The sequence below is a fragment of the Schistocerca nitens genome, chromosome 4 (assembly GCF_023898315.1).
Source record: "Schistocerca nitens isolate TAMUIC-IGC-003100 chromosome 4, iqSchNite1.1, whole genome shotgun sequence".
NCBI classification, from domain to species: domain Eukaryota; kingdom Metazoa; phylum Arthropoda; class Insecta; order Orthoptera; family Acrididae; genus Schistocerca; species Schistocerca nitens.
This window is the reverse complement of record NC_064617.1, coordinates 517,620,457-517,638,298: the sequence shown is the minus strand read 5'-3', so window position 1 is coordinate 517,638,298 and position 17,842 is coordinate 517,620,457. Positions and strand designations below refer to the sequence as shown.

The 17,842-nt window shown below is 39.8% G+C and overlaps 1 protein-coding gene across 2 annotated transcripts in view; it reads right to left on the bottom strand.

Annotated features, from left to right (window-relative positions):
• The window catches only part of LOC126251546 (1-phosphatidylinositol 3-phosphate 5-kinase), a 437,758-nt gene that overhangs the window by 348,212 nt on the left and 71,704 nt on the right, over window positions 1-17,842 (bottom strand). For both annotated transcript variants that reach the window (XM_049952056.1, XM_049952057.1), the window contains 2 exons: window positions 15,331-15,595; window positions 14,601-14,810 (listed from right to left, as the gene is read on the bottom strand). In XM_049952056.1, coding sequence (XP_049808013.1) covers window positions 14,601-14,810; window positions 15,331-15,595 — 475 coding nt within the window. The remainder of the gene's footprint in view (window positions 1-14,600; window positions 14,811-15,330; window positions 15,596-17,842) is intronic.

Below are 17,842 nucleotides of genomic sequence, written 5' to 3'. Positions count from 1 at the left end.
AGTGTTGTTAAATTAGTGGAAGTGTTAGTGAAGTATAAAATAAGATTAAACGGTGTAAGAAGCGTATTTTTCTTCTCGCGCCTGTAACACGAATCCTAGGCCTAATTTCACGCACGTGAATCGTAAGTAAGCAGTGAATTAAACTTATAGGTAAACGTTTCCAGTTAGTATAAATATATTATAAGTGTTGTTACATTAGTGGAAGTGTTAGTGAAGTTTTAAATAAGATTAAACGGGATAAGAAGTTTATTTTCCTTCTCGCGCCTATAGCACAGATTTTAGGCTTAATTTCATGCGCGCGTTTCGTAAGTAAACAGTGACTTAAACTTATATGTAATCACCAGTTTTTTTATTCATTACTCTTTCAATTTATTTATATCTGCCTGAATAGTTTCTAGGGTCCTTTGTTTACGTATTAGTCAGTACTTAAATCAGTTTATACTATATCTGTTTTTGCCATGAGTGAGAAGTGTGTGACATGCCGTAGGATCGTTAGTTCCAGGGTATGGTGTGATGGGTGTTGTAGTTTCTTTCATTGGGGCGAATGTAGTGACGTGGGAAATGGGAACATAAATGAGGCTCACCAGTGGTATTGTAGGATCTGCAGTAGAGATAGGAAAATACTGGAACAGGAAGGGAAAATTGCAGCTCTTCAAGCTGACCTAGACAAGGCAAGGGAGGATCTGGACAGGTTAAAGAGGGAGAAGGGTGAACAGAGGTGGGAAGTGGCAACAGGTAATAGGGGGAACAGGCAAAGGAGAGCATCAGACAGCTTTGTGATAAATCTTGAAAACAGATTTGACCTGTTGCCTCAGTCAGAATCGGATGAGCCTCATGTAGCTGAAGCTGTAGAAAGGGCACAACAAGCTTTCAAGGACTTGAGAAAGGTAGGGAAATTTGTAAAGAGAAAGAAAGTTCTGTTGTTAGGTAGTTCCCATGGTAGAGGTGTTGGCCAACATCTGCAGGAAGGTCCAGAGTACCAGGTCACAAACTTTTTCAAGCCTAGTGCAGATCTGGGTCAGGTAACAGAGGATATAGGTTCTTTATGCAAGGATTTCATGAAGGAGGATGCCGTGGTTATAGTGGGTGGTCCGGGAAATAGCATTGACAGAGACTCTGAATATTCCATAGAGAGTGACCTGGTGAAGATAGCATCAGCAACTAAGCATACAAGTGTGGGATTTGTGTCTGTGTTGAGACGCCATGATCGGCCTCATTTGAACTCTTCTGTAGGGAGGGTGAACTTGGAGTTGGAGTGGCTGCTTAGGACGGATATAGGGTCCCATATTGGTTTGATTCCTGTGGATGCTACAGATAGGTGGGACTACACTAGGCATGGCCTTCACCTCAATAGGAAAGGGAAGGGAAAACTGTCTGGGTTGATTGCAGAAAACTTAAGGGGGGACACTGTCACAAGTCGTAAAATACCAGTGGTCACAGGTGTCAGAGGGATGCCTTTTTTAGGATAGGAAATGGGGGATAGAAAACGAGTTTTAATAGAGATTGGCAGACACACTCAGTTTGAGAAAACAGATGAACAGGAGTCAGATTTTAGCATACAGCCTCCATTTAAACAATGTTTAACAGAAAGTAATCAGAAACTGCCAGTTCATCTTCACCAAAGCAGTTATAATCCCATTAGTATGCAGTATCAGTTATCTTTATTACACCAGAACATTCCGGGACTCAGAAATAAAGTTGATGAACTACTCATTTGTATCGATGAAATGAATTCATCTAACCAAATTGACATAATCTGCCTCTCTGAACATAAGGGACCACTGGTATAGATATGTTAGACATTTCAGGATTTAAGCTAGCTTCCTACTTCTGCAGAGTAGATATGGATGGAGGAGGAGTTGCCACATTTATTAAAAACTGCCATAAATTCAAGAACATTGACATTAATAAATTCTGTTTAGAGCAGTATCTAGAAGCATGTGCAACAGAAGTAGAGTTCCATAACAGGTCCTATATAATAGTAACTATTTACCGAGCACCTACAGGAAATTATAATCTATTCATAAATCATCTAGAAGCTCTTTTGGGTTATTTAACAGGAAGAAACAAAGAAATTTTGATTACTGGTGACTTTAATACAGATTTTCTAATGCAATCTTCCAGTAAACATTTACTGCAGTTAGTAATGTTGTCTTTCAATCTAACTCACACTGTAAACTTTCCAACTAGGATCACTAAATCCTCAAGGAAAGCCATTGATAACATTTTTATAGACAAATCAAAGGCACAAAATCATATCATAAAACCTGTAATAAATGGACTATCAGATCATGACATGCAGCTCCTTGTTTTAGATGTAAATTCTAAGCAGATTATGAAGACTGCTAAATCTGAGTACAGGAGAGTATTCAATCAACCAAAAATTGGGTGTTTTAGAAAAATGCTCAAAGGTATGAGCTGGAAAGATGTTTATAGTGCTCATGACATGAATGAAAAATATAACACATTCATGAACAATGTCAGTACCATGTTTGAAAACTGTTTTCCTCTAAAAGTTACTCAAATTAAACAGAAGTCTATAATAAAACCATGGATCACACAAGGAATAAAGATTTCCTGTAAGACAAAAAGGAAAATGTATCTGTCGACCAAGACTAGCTCCAATGCTGATGATTTAGCTAAATACAAGGAATACTGTAAAATATTAAAAAAAGTAATTCAGACATCTAAACAAATGCACTACGAGAAGAAGATAGCAATGTCAGGGAACAAAATAAAAACAATATGGGATATAGTGAAAGAGGAGACTGGTAGAACCAGAAAGGAACAGGAGCAAATAGCACTAAGGGTAGATGACACATTAGTAACCGATGGGCATAGTGTGGCAAATCTATTTAACTAGTACTTTATATCCGTTACTGATAGAATGGGATTGTCAGGATCAGTAAATAATGCCCTTGAATATTTGAAACTAGCCTTTACAAATAGCTTCAGGTACATGAATATGTCACTCACTTCACCAAACGAAATAACTTCCATAATAAAATCTTTAAAAACAAAGCATTCTAGTGGTTACGATGAAATATCAACAAAGTTAATTAAGGCATGTTCTTGTGAGTTTAGTACAATTCTAAGTTACTTGTGTAACCAGTCAATTATAAATGGGACATTTCCTGACTGGCTCAAATCTGCAGATGTTAAGCCTCTATTCAAGAAAGAGGATAAAGAGATGCCATCAAACTACAGACCGATTTCACTTTTGCCAGCATTCTCAAAAATTTTAGAAAAAGTAATGTACAGGCAGCTTCTCAACCATCTGACCACAAATAACATATTATCAAGAACACAGTTTGGATTTCTGAAGGGTTCTGATATCGAAAAGGCTATTTACACCTACAGTGAAAATGTACTTAATTCATTAAATAACAAGTTACAAGCAGTAGGTATTTTCTGTGATTTGTCAAAGGCATTTGATTGTGTAAACCACAACATCCTTTTAAATAAATTAGAATTCTATGGAGTCACGGGCAGTGCTGCAAAATGGTTCAAGTCATACCTCACTAACAGGAAACAAAGGGTGTCAGTGCAAGGGACTAGTGAATTAAGTCATCATCATCAGAATGGGAAGAAATTACATGTGGTGTCCCACAAGGATCCATCTTAGGGCCATTGCTTTTTCTTGTGTACATTAATGATCTCTCATCAGTTACACTGCCAGAATCAGAGTTCGTTTTGTTTGCAGATGACACAAGTATTGCAATAAATAGTTTGTCAAGTGTAATTCTAGAAAGATCTGCTAATGATATTTTCATGAATATTAATAAATGGTTTAAAGCCAACTCACTGACATTAAACTTCGAAAAGACTCACTATATGCAATTCAGAACCTGTAAGAGGTTTCCACCCAGCAAATGCATAAAGTACGAAGAAGAGCAGATAGAAGAGGTTGACAGTCTTAAATTCCTGGGATTACAACTTGATAATAAATTCAGTTGGGAGGAGCACACCACAGAACTGCAGAAACGCCTTAACAAGTCTGTATTTGCAATTCGAGTGTTAGCAGACATAGGCGACTTAAAAGTGAAAAAGCTTGCATACTTTGCCTACTTTCATTCCATAATTTCATATGGTATAATATTTTGGGGTAACTCTTCAAGTCAAACAAAAGTTTTCAGAGTCCAAAAGCGCGTAATACGTATTATTTGTGGAGTAAATTCACGGACATCTTGTAGAAACCTCTTCAAAGAACTGGGTATACTAACTACTGCCTCTCAGTATATTTACTCCTTAATGAAATTTGTCCTAAATAATGTATCTCTTTTTCCAACAAACAGCTCAGTTCATACATACAATACCAGGAACAAAAATTATCTGCACAAGGGCTTAAAAGCACTTACTTTAGTTCAAAAAGGGGCCCACTATTCAGGAACACTCATCTTCAATAATTTGCCAGCAAACATAAAAAATTTAGTTACAAATAAGATCAGTTTAAAAGGAGCCTGAAAGACTTACTAGTGGCCAACTCCTTCTACTTCATTGACGAATTTTTTAATAGAAACAAATGACGTATTGTATATATTCATACTATTAGTATTGTTATACCAAAAAAAAAAAAAAAAAAAAAAAGTGACATGTTCCACATCCACGAGGATCTCCTCAATACGGATCTATGGAACGAAAAACTAATCTAATCTAATCTAATAGTCCAGCAGTGTGCTCCAAAACACATCCTCCAACCACTTTCCATAGATACTTCAAAGAGTAGTACATGAATGGGTGATCAGCTTCATCATTTCCGAGATGCTTGTTCCCAGGAATCAAGCCATAACTATCTACCCCTTTTCAAAGTCAGTCACATCAGGGGCTTTTCCCTATTTGTGGACCCTATCAGTGCTAGAATGATTCCCCAATTGTCTCTGCTCTGCTTGTAGGGTGGGTTGATTTGGGGGAGGGGACCAAACAGTGAAGTCATTGGTCCCCTCAGATTAGGGAAGGATGGGGAAGGAAGTCGGCCGTGCCCTTTCAAAGGAATCATCCCAGCATTTGCATGAAGTGATTTAGAGAAACCATGAAAAACCTAAATCAGGATGGCCAGATGCAAGTCTGAACAGTCGTCCTCCAAAATGCAAGTCTAGTGTGCTAACCGTTGCGCCACCTTGCTTGGTACTCTGCTTGTATGCTTTTTTTTTTAACTGCAAAAAGTGCCGGCAATCCCACCAAGCTGCATTTAATCACGCGGTGCGCAGTGGTCATCATGTTTTAGCTCATTAATGTAAATCTGGCATTTGACTAATGAAAAGCTATCTGTTGAAGAAAATATCTTCTTGTCATTGGAGCTGTGTTTTCCACGCAGCAGACTTTCAGTCAGCAAAACAGACAGAGTTGCTGTGTGCCTTATCTGGAGAAGATGACAGGTAACTTGCAAATTCACAGTCAAGAATGTTGAATAACACATACACTGCCTGCAAAAAAGTGAAGCACCCAGAAGACATGGTCAGATCCCAATGTCAGTACACTAACAACATTGGTGGTGTGAAGCCTATAATTAGTGGTAAAAGTAATTACAGTGATATATACTTAACAAAGAATAGCTATTACAAGTACTGTATTCAAACTTTAGAAGCATATAAAGATTCCACGAAGTACTATATAAAGGACAGTTTCCATGTTATCTTCTTCTGATTGCTTGTCTTTTTGATCTTGTTGCTTGGTTCTTGTCTTGTGCTTGTGGCGCTCTATGCCATCTGACATATAGAGGTTCGCTGACTACTCATGTAAGCTGAATTACCATTAAATAATAATTATCAGCATTGAATTTTACAAATTTGTTCTTGCTGTGAAATGGAGACATTTTCCTTTCCTTACCATTTACATAAATATGGCCAATGCTTTGTACTGGTGGAAGATTGTGTGGTATTTTAATTTAATTCCAAAAGCTTCTTAAAATTACTATTTTTTTCATTGCTCACACTCTACATTCTGAACAACCCGCATTTTAAATTTATTTATGGATTCCAATCTTCAGTTAACACAGCACGGCTATCTTTGATTGTCGAAAATTTAACTTTACATAAAACCACAGTAGCAGAAGCTTGCATTAGCTTTGGCTAGAGCTTGACAAATTGGAATTAAAATAATTTTCAATTTTTTTTGAGTCAGAAAGGAAAATATTTTATATCCATACCAGATATAATGTTTTGTAGCAGTAAAATATATCTATGATCTCAGAATAGTAATTCCTATCATCATGATATTTTCACTTTACGTACAGGATATATTTGAAGCACAAATTCCATTATTAAATGTAGGAAGAGAAGTCCTTAATAATAAAAGGTATTTATTCTTGCTTTCCCAATAACTGTTTAGGGAGATACCTTCTCAATTTCCCATAGCAAAATCAGGTAGGGTCTAATTTAAATTGGTGACCATTGGCAGACCATTTCAAATTGTAGGGCATTATATATGTAATAGCTGTACAATTTTGTGATTTTTGTGAATTTTCTTTTTCATGTACAACCCATCTGGAAGATAAACAAAGGTAGTACTTTAGTTGACGGTTGATGAGTTTCCTGGAACTGACTACGCCTGGCTGTAAAAGGTAAGGAGATCGATCCTGGAATTTCATATTTCAACACACTGTTTTTCAGAAAGCAAAGAAAGATGATCCTAATTTCATACTAATAGTGGATAAAAGTGGTGAATAGCTGGTTAATAAGTTCTGAAATATGATGCAGGAACAAGATGTGTATGGTGGATGCAATTTGTTTCATGAACATGGCAACTTTAGCACAATAGTTTCTCGTGCTGAAAGCCATTTTTGTGAGTTGAAATTTGATAAAACATCAGTGTTAAATGACTGCATGTGAAGTATTGGGATAATTATACAGTAATTACAGGCTATGGTAAATTTTGGCAAATACATCAAATGTCTTTATCTGATGAAAGTGAACACAATTGAGTTGTAGACGAAGCAATTCAAGAAAATTTACAACAGGATACTTCCAATTGAGAAAGTGTTTGTAACAAAATTAATCAACCTGAAAGCAAAATTGGCACCCAGGACAGTGCAGTAAGTCCATCTATAGTAGATCCCTTTGAAATAATATTTCTCAGGATACAGGAGCATTTGAGTAAGCATGCGAACCAGTAATATGAAGAAATTGGTAACACTTTGTAAACATTTTTTGAGTACCAGAAGACTTGGTCAGATGTCCCTGATTTGAGGAGGGGAATCAAAATCGCCTCCCTACACGAGTCAGGGAACGTGCCGGATAATCATATCATATTAAAATAATTCAGGAGAACTTCCTTGGATGGCAGCAACAAGTGCTGCAGCATGCTGTACCGGATTTGATCATGAAAGGGCGCAGTATCATGAGCCACAGACAGCGCCGAATCCAGTTCCCACATTGTGAAGGGGCAGTTGTAGGGTTCAGAATTTGGAGACCGGAAGTCCAAGTGACGCCTCTCGATGGCAGTGCGGTAGCGGCAGAAATCTGGATCACAGTTAATAGTGGCAGTAGATTCCGCAAAATGCATGGCCAGTGTCTGGGCAATGTATCTCGGCGCCGTGAGGAGACATCCCTGATGCAGCAATGCCATGACAGGTAGTTGGCTGCGTTTCCCGGAAATCCTCCTGATGGCTTCCCATACTTTCGTAGAACTGGTGGAGCGGGAGACGGAGTTCAAGAACGATTGTCATGACTGTCGTTTGCTCTCTTTAATCACTCGCCATGCCTTGGCCCATGCCACCCGAAAGGCCGCAAGATTGTCAGCTGAGGGACGGCACTTGAAGCAGCGCAGAGCTGCACGGCGGGCTCGAATGGCTGAGCAGCACTCAGTGGTCCACCAAGGGACAGGACGCCTCTTGGGATGACCTGAGGACCGTGGGATTGACAATTCAGCAGCATGGCAGATCACGGCTGTAACTTGGTCGACCCATTCGTGGACGCTGGCACGGTGTTCCAAAACAGCCAGATGGCTGAAAAGTGTCCAGTCAGCTCTGCAGAGGTGCCACCTGGGCGGCACTGGTAATGCCACAGCCTCATCCAGGAGGCAAATCCAAAGGGGGAAGTGGTCACTAGAATGGAGGTCAGAAGCAACCTCCCACAGAGCAGAGTCCGCGAGCGCTGGGGAGCAAAAGGAAAGGTCAGTAGCTGACGATGACCCAGAAGCAGTACAGAAATGAGTGGGAGCACCAGAGTTGAGGATGCACAGTTCTTTGGACGTCATGAGGCTTTCCAGAACGCGACACCTGGGGCAAGTAGTCGTAGAGCCCCACAAGACATTATGAGCACTGAAGTCCCCCAGAAGGAGAAATCGGCGGGGGAGTTGGCTAATAAGGTCTGTGAGAGCCTCAGAGTCTATTGCATCCTGAGGCGGTAAGTAAACGGAACAGATTGGGAGCCTCCGCCCCACAAGGTCAACTGCAACTGCTTGCAAGTCTGTAACGAGAGGGAGCTCAGATGAGTGGTGCATGTCACGGACAAAAACCGCAACACCACCCTTTGCCCTTTCCCCCCATCAGATCATCTTTGCGATATACGGTATAGCCCCGTAAAGAAGGAGCATCAGTGGCATGAAAATGTGTCTCTTGGAGACATAAGCACAAGGGGCGCTCTCGTACAAGGAGTTGTAATTCGGCCACATGTGTCCTGAACCCATTCAGGTTCCACTGTAATATGGGAGCCAGTGATCAGGGTGGCTGAACTTTCACCCTGCCTCTGTGCTTTGGAGGAGAGCCCGTACTGGCCAGAGATTTATTCCTGGGGAGAGAAGATCACCCCCAGTTGACATCAATATCCATCAGCTCCGATGATGACCCAAGGGAGATGTCAGACAGTACGATGGCCTTGTCATCAGACCGACCCTGACCAGTCTCCTCAGGTGGCAAAACCTTCACCTTCGGCGTCTTTGTCTTGGGGGGGCTTAGAATGCAGAACCTTGTCAACAGGTGGAGCTTTACTCACCTGGGCAGAAGGCGCCATATGGGGAGGGGCAGGAAGTACCCCAACGTCAGCAACCACGGCCTTGTCCGACGTTGTGGGGGAGCTGCAGGTTGCAAAACAACCACAGCAGCACAAGTGCACTGGCAAACGCAGGTATTAGTGCTGACACTAGCAACCTCCATTTGTGTAGCAACAGTGGCCAACTGTACCGGTTTCTTCAGAGCGGAAGTGAAAGATGTTGTAAACACAGGAGGCTGCATGGCCTTAAAGAGCTTCTTGGCCTCACCATAGGGGATGCACTTAGATGTTTTGATCTGTATCTTCCGTTCCTCGAGATAGATGGGGCAGACCCGGCTCCAGACAGGGTGACTCCCAGAGCAATTCACGCACTTCACAGGCGATGAACAATCGGCTCCATCATGGGCAGGCTGACCACATTTACCACAAGTGGCTATCCCATTGCACCCCAACATAGTGTGCCCAAAGCGCTGACATTTAAAACAGCGCATTGGGTTGGGGAAATATGGCCGTACTGGCAAACGTAAGAAACCCGCTTTAACATGCTCTGGGAGTCTCGGGCAACTGAACGTGAGAATAAACGAGTCAGATTTGACTAGGTCCCCATCGACTCGTTTCATAATATGCTGCATGTCAACAATACCTTCGTCAGCCCACTCAGATTTCAACTCGTCTTTGGGGATATCCACCAAGTCCCTACATGTCACAATACCCTTACTATAGTTCAAAGTGGAGTGGAGCTCAGTCTCGATAGCATACTCTCCGAGACAGGTTGCTTTCCGAAGAGAAGTGACTTGACGCGAACTAGAAGTCTCAACTAACAGAGCCCCATTGCACAGTCGCTTCACAGATTTCAGTGTTCCTGCAATTGCCTCAAGACCTTTGTGGATGTAAAAGGGAGAAACCATCTCGAAGCTACCCTCCTTCCATTTGACAATCAAAAACACATTCTGGTTATCAGCATGTGCTCTATTACGACAGTCTGATAAATCTCTAGTAACACCAGGTGCTGGAGGACTCGCAGCACGAAGTCGCTTTTTCGATGGAGTGTGTTTTCCTAACAGTGGCCCACCCAATCCACTGGCAGCGGGAAACGTAGAGGTCGAAGGGTCCATTGCGGTCCCACGAGCAGCTAGGGAACTAAAGGTCCGCTCAGACAGAGCCCCACGAGCCTGAGTAAGCCTTATACAACTGCGGTGCGGCTGGTGCCCCAGAGGTTGCCCGCTTGCGACTGTTCCACCCCAACAGCCATGCATCTTATAGGCGAGCAGCACACCGCAAGATTGAGGGTTTTTTATAGAGGTTGACCTTCCTCACAATCCAGGTGGTCAAGCTAAGACTACCATTCCCCGCAGCACACAATATTCCACCTCCGCGCCTTACGGTGGTCGCTGAAGCATGTCCGGGGGTTACGGTGACAGGAGACTGGTGGCGCTGACCAGTCCCCAGCTCAGGACCCCGGGGTCGCCAAGCCCGTACTCAGCAAATGAATGTTGAGCCCCTGGGGGCCCCACATACTCAAATACCATGGATTGAACACATGCTGTTGCTGTTGTGGTCTTCAGTACAGAGACTGGTTTGATGCAGCTCTCCATGCTATTCTATCCTGTGCAAGCTGCTCCATCTCCGAATAATTACTGCAACCTACATCCTTCTGAATTTGTTTCGTGTATTCATGCCTTGGTGTCCCTCTATGATTTTTACCCTCCCCGCTTCCCTCCGATACTAAATTGATGATCCCCTGATGTCTCAGAATATGTCCTACCAATTGATCCGTTCTTCTAGTCAAGTTGTGCCACAAATTCCTCTTCTACCCAATTCCATTCAGTACCTCCTCATTAGTTATGTGATATACCCATCTAATCTTCAGCATTCTTCTGTAGCACCACATTTCGAAAGCTTCTATTCTCTTCTTGTCTAAACTATTTATCATCCATGTTTCACTTCCAAACATGGCTACACTCCATACAAATACTTTCAGAAACGACTTCCTGACACTGAAATCTTTACTCGATGTTAACAAATTTCTCTTCTTCAGAAACGCTTTCCTTACCATTGCCAGTCTACATTTTATATCCTCTCTACTTCGACCATCATCAGTTATTTTGCTCCCCAAATAGCAAAACTCCTTTACTACTTTAAGTGTCTCATTTCCTAATCTAATTCCTTCAGCATCACCTAATTTAATTAGATTACATTCCATTATCCTCATTTTGCTTTTGTTGATGTCCATCTTATATCCTCCTTTCAAGACACTGTCCATTCCATTCAACTGCTCTTCCAGGTCCTTTGCTGTCTCTGACAGAATTATAATGTCATCGGCAAACCTCAAAGTTTTTATTTCTTCTCCATGGATTTTAATTCCAACTCCAAATTTTTCTTTTGTTTCCTCTACTGCTTGCTTGATATACAGACTGAATAACATCAGAGATAGGCTGCAACCCTGTCTCACTCCCTTCTCAACCACTGCATCCCTTTCATGCCCCTCGACTCATATAACTGCAATCTGGTTTCTGTAAAAATCGTAAATAGCCTTTTGCTCCCTGTATTTGAGCCCTGCTACCTTCAGAATTTGGGAGAGAATATTGCAGTCAACATTGTCAAAAGCTTTCTCCAAGTCTACAAATGCTAGAAATGTAGGTTTGCCTTTCCTTCTCGCGTGTCCAAAATTTCTATGGAATTCAAACTCATCTTCCTTGAGGTTGGCTTCTACCAGTTTTTCCATTCATCTGTAAAGAATTTGTGTTAGTATTCTGCAGCTGGAACTTATTAAACTGACAGTTGGTAATTTTCACACCTGTCAACACCTGCTTCCTTTGGGATTGGAATAATTATATTCTTGTTGAAGTCTGAGGGTATTTTGCCCATCTCATACATCTTGCTCACCAGATACTAGAGTTTTGTCCGGGCTGGCTCTCCCAAGGCTATTTGTAGTTCTAACGGAATGTTTTCTACTCCCGGGGCCTTGTTTCAACGTAAGTCTTACAGTGCTCTGTCAAATTCTTCATGCATTATCATATCTCCCATTTCATCTTCATCTATGTCCTCTTCCGTTTCAATAATATTGCCCTCAAGTACATTGTCCTTGTATAGACCCTCTATATACTCCTTCCACCTTTTTTTTGCCTTCCATTCTTTGTTTTTAGAACTGGTTTTCCATCTGAACTCTTGATATTCGTAGTAGTAGTAGTAGTACTCTTTTCTCCAAAGGTCTCTTTAATTTTCCTGTAGGCAGTATCTATCCTACCCTTAGTGATATATGCCTCTACATCCTTACATTTGTCCTATAACCATCCCTGCTTAGCCATTTTGCACTCCCTGTCGATCTCATTTTTGAGGCGTTTGTATTCCTTTTTGCCTGCTTCATTTATTGCTTTTTTATATTTCCTCCTTTCGTCAATTAAATTCAATATCTCTTCTGTTACGCGAGGATTTCTACTAGCCCTTGTCTTTTTACCTACTTGATCCTCTGCTGCCTTCACTATTTCATCTCTTAAAGTTACCCATTCTTCTTCTGCTGTATTTCTTTCCCCTCTTCTTATCAATCGTTCCCTAATGCTCTCTCTGAAACTCTCTACAACCTCTGGATCTGTCAGTTTATACAGGTCCCATCTCCTTCAGTTTCCACCTGTTTGCAGTTTCTTCAGTTTTAATCTACAGTTCATAACCAATAGATTGTGGTCAGAGTCCACATCTGCCCCTGGAAATGTCTTACAATTTAAAACCTGGTTCCTAAATCTCTGTCTTACCATTACATAATCTATCTGAAACCTTCCAGTGTCTTCGGGCATCTTTCACGTATACAACCTTCTTTCATGATTCTTAAACCAAGTGTTAGCTATGATTAAGTTATGCTCTATGCAAAATTCTACCAGGCAGCTTCCTTTTTCATTCCTTACCTCCATTCCGTATTCACCTACTCTTCCCTTTCCTACTATTGAATTCCAGTGCCCCATGACTATTAAATTTTCATCTCCCTTCACTATCTGAATAATTTCTTTTATCTCCTCATACATTTATTCAGACTTTCATCATCTGCGGACCTAGTTGGCATATAAACTTGTACTAATGTGGTATGTGTGGGCTTCATGTCTATCTTTGCTACAATAATGTGTTCACTATGCTGTTCGTAGTAGCTTACCCATGTTCCTACTTTTTATTCATTATTAAATCTACTCCTGTATTACCTCTATTTGATTCTGTATTTATAACACTATATTCACCTGACCAAAAGTCCTGTTCCTCCTGTCACCGCCTGTCACTGAACTTCGCTAATTCCCACTATATCTAGCTTTAACCTATCCACTTCCCTTTTTAAATTTTCTAACCTACCTGCCCGATTAAGGGATCTAACATTTCACACTCCAATCCGTAGAATGCCAGTTTTCTTTCTCCCGATAATGACATCCTCCTGGGGATTTAGGTTCATTCTCATCAGTAAATGTTGCAGTCTCCCTCAGTATGGAAACTGTGAGCCATATCTGGTGCAGACTTTCTTTTTTATTGCTAAATAAACATTGATGTTTTTTTGAGGGTTCAGTAGTCCTGAAACATGTGCTTTCAGTTTGTAAATTCAGTTCTATCTTGGTTTATTATTAACCCAATCTTTCAAAAACATGATTTTACGAAGAGGTATATATGTTTCATTCCATCACTTCATTTTCTCAGCAGTAATCTATCATCTGTGTATGTTACAGTGTTGTAAAAGTGTAGTTAAAACATGGAAAACACATTTAATGAATTTGTACTATTTGTAAGTAGTTCACATACACAAATTGCCCTCCTATTTCATATTAAATCAGTAATGTAGAGACTGGCATCTAGTTACAGAAATAAATAAATTTAAATTCAGTACACATGTGATCTCATCAAAAAGTAAACACTGCATCACCACAGGGCTAACACTAAAAAAGAAGAAGAAGAAGAAGAAGAAGAATAGGAGGAGGAGGAGGAGGAGGAGGAAGAAGAATCACCATTTCATCACAAACTCCATATGCTAATTTCTCTCCCAGATTCCAAAACCAAATAACAGTATGAGATTCCACATTATTCATTACAGAAGTAGTTTTTTTGAATTCTCTGTAATGATGTCATCAGTAAAATGGGACTAACACACAGAAACAATGGAAAATGTCAATATGCTTCTATGGAATGTGCACCATTTGGGTATTCACACTATTTCTAACTAAAGGTAGAATCCTGTGAAGACATTTATGAACAAAAATGTAAAAGAGCATGCACGACACTTATAAAGCATTAGAGTCAACAATCTAGCTTCCTTTATCACCTAAAGCACTTAAATGAAGGTCACAAATAGTTCTCGGAAAAATTATTTTAAATTGTAAGCATTTACCCTCTAAGTACTTTGTGATCATACATGTATCATTCTGTTAGGGTTAACGATGCAGAGGCAGTAGTTTCTACTACTAATAGGGAATTCTCGCAAAAGTCATTGTTCACCTTCAATAATTTATTGAGAACAATTTCTATTTCTAGTTGGTGATAACAATGACAAAAAATAAGGTGATGTTCCCATTATGTTCTTCATGAATATTATCAAATTATAATATTGTCTTATAGCTGTATCCAATTATAAAGAAAACCACTATCTTCTTTTTTAAATAATGTCACAGTTACTTTTAAAGTGATGTGTTTCTCCCCAGAAAACTATACCTGGTGCCTGCTCTCTCTCTCGCAAGAAGCCAGTCAACAAGTTCAGAGCCAAGAAAGCAACCTCTGTAATTGCGAAGCCTATAGCGATGTGTGTGCAGCCCCAGACCTGAAACTGGATCACGCAGTTCTTCTGCCAAAGAGCACAGTGAGGCCGATTCCTGTAATGCACGTACTCTTTCCTCCATGTTCAGGTAGCCTGAGCCCTGAGCCCTGTAAAACAGAAACACATTAGACATTAGCATTGCCATTTCATCACAATTCAAGAAGAAATTTGTACATGATTTTTATTATGAGTATGAATGTTAATCTTATCACTAAGCTCAACCAGTTTTCTATTGAAAGGTGAATGAGACTCCAATGAGTGCAAAATATATGGGAAGGAGAAGCCGTAGACAGCAATAATTATTAGAAGTACAGGCAATGCGCATGTATGAAATTAATTTCATTTTAAGCATCCTCTTGGAGTTTATGGTCTCATAACTGAAAAGGTACTGCATCAATAAAATTTGGGTAGCACTATATATTACTGTATTACTTCAGTAACTATTAATCAAATAATTTCTCTTGGGTAATTAGCATAGATGGATAGTTAACAGTGTATCAAAACACTGATATGTGCACACGTACACTTTCCCTCAGCTCCATAATTTCAAGAAACAATGCAGCATATTCTGAGCATGCAGAATTTAAAGCCATGCTGAAAAGGATATCGAGTTTGAAACACATATACCTTCCAAGGGCAAAGCGATCTTCTTGAAAGCCAACAGATGTTTTCCTACGTGCAGTTTGGGCATCTTGTGCATCTGCTGCAATAACACTGCTGCTACCTAGGCTACCCTGAACTGCTGATGTCTGTACAACAGAAGAATTCCCAAACTTCACCTGTAGGTCTTCTTGCACCAGTCGCAGATCAGCTGATAGATCAGCTGCTGTGTCTGCTGACTGAAGATACGAAAGCACAACTTTGCAACAATATGTGCACACTCGAAGATCACCTAAGGATATAAAGCAATTTACTATTATTATGTCTGACACAATTAAAAAATACATTCAGTGAAAGCTATGTTTCTAATATGCAACAGACAATTATGCCAAAATTTATTTCAAGGTCATCACAGGCTTATACTATCCTATAAAAGTAGACACACTTATGGAAACAGTCGTGTCAGATACCACCTCTACTGCAATTTTTGCACAGATTCATATGAGGACATGATCACCAGCCATCTTTTCATCTGAATGAATGGCCATTGCCAAACTGCACCTAAGAAAGGAGTTAACCACCCAGGGACAGAATACAAGGCCAAGTATGGCAGGCTCTATTTCAATTGCTACTTTAAATGTGTGGGTATTATCGGCACGCCTCGCAGGGGCTACACATATGGATGGGCATGGCTGAGGAAAGAGATGTATACTGACAGAGGGGGACGAGGCATACAGTGAGAGAGAGGAGGATGAGGTGAATTACACTGTATCTCAATTTTACGGAATCCATTGTGAGCACACTAAAAAAATATCTTTTTGAAATTTTGCTGAATTACGGCTTGGGCATGTCTGCAAGAAGTAGCAGGCCATTTTTTTATTTTAATTTATTCGTTAGTTATTGCAAATAGCATGACCAAAAATACTTCACAAAACTACATCTTCATTTCAAACATCCATCATTTTATTATTTCTTGAAAAAAAAAAAAAAAAACTGTGCTATTACTCCATGTGCAATACCCTATAGATTAAGAAAAAATTTTTGTTTTTTTGATTTCAGATAATATCTGCCAACTGAACACACCTCAGTTTGGATCCTAAAATCAGTAACACAGGCCAACGAAAAAAAATTTTTTTTAAACGTTTTTTACTTTGATAGCTGATCTTCATAGATTTTTATGAGCTGAATCCAAATCTAGCCTTAGTTTCTTTTTTTTTTTGTATCACCTATAGTTTTTGAGAAATATGCTTTTTATCACATAGTATAAAAATCCTATGCTATATGGCAAACGGGGAAATTAATGAAACACTTTGTTACAACATAAGCATGGTTTGTATTTACATTAAGCTACTTAAAACAATGATATGTGTTAATAGACGTTTCACTTGTCAGCTGAAATTGGTTTGTATTTACTTTCTCTTTCTGCATTGAAGCTTCTTGTGTAACTTTTTCTATGAGGAGTCGCTTGCTGAACTTCTCAGTGAAGTGACCAACAGCAGTCCCCCACCATGTTGGTGTTCCAGCGGCCTTGGTAGCATTTTTACATCACTTTAATGTCCTGGTGAAAACGCTCTCCTTGCTCCTCAAAAACATCTCCCATATTGTCCGGGAAGCAATCAAGGTGACCGTTCAAAAAGTGAACTTTCAGGTTCATTACACATCCTAAAGTTTTAAACTTCTTTAACATTGTAGCTATAACAGAAACATATTCTGGGTCTTTTTTCGTGTCCTAAGAACTTTGTAATAACTTGCTTGAATGATACCCATGCTTCTTTCTCATTTAGGGTCATTGTGGATTCAAAGTTAACATCAAACATCATTTTTCTAACATCAGGTCTGACGAAGACACTTCTTTTAGTTTAGCTTCTGAAAGGTGTGGAAACTTTTGGCAAAAAAACATGGTCCATCTTTAGGCAAAGCCTTCACAAACTGTTTCATTAGTCCAACTTTATATGTAGAGGTGGTAGGTGTACGTTTTTTGGATCTACAAGGTTTTTGTGTAGAATGTTCTTCTCACCAGGTTTTAAAGACTCCCTCACAGGCCAGTTCTTTCTGCACCAGTGTTAATCCCTAGTCCTACTGTACCATTCACACAAGAAACACGGAAATTTGGTAAAGCCACCTTGCTGACCAAGGAGCATGCATGTTACTTTTAGATCACCACATACCATCCAACCACGAGCAGAATATCATATTTTATTTAGAACTATTTCTAGGTTTTCACAGCTTTTTTCATATGTACAAAATGTCCAACAGGTATAGATGCATACATGTTACCATTGTGTAATAAAACAGCCTTTACATTAGTTTTGGACGAATCAATAAACAGCCTCCAGTCTTCCTTTTTGTATTCAATACCAAACTCATTCATCAGATCAGCAATGTCTGAGCAGTACACTAAATCACCTTCTTGTTGAAAAAACTTGGAAAATTGCTGCTCTCTCTTTCTATACATGTATATGCTGGTTCCAACTGCCAATAAGTTCTTTTCTTTTAATCCAGAGCCAAGCAATTCAGCTTTTTCTTTTGTTAAGCCCAG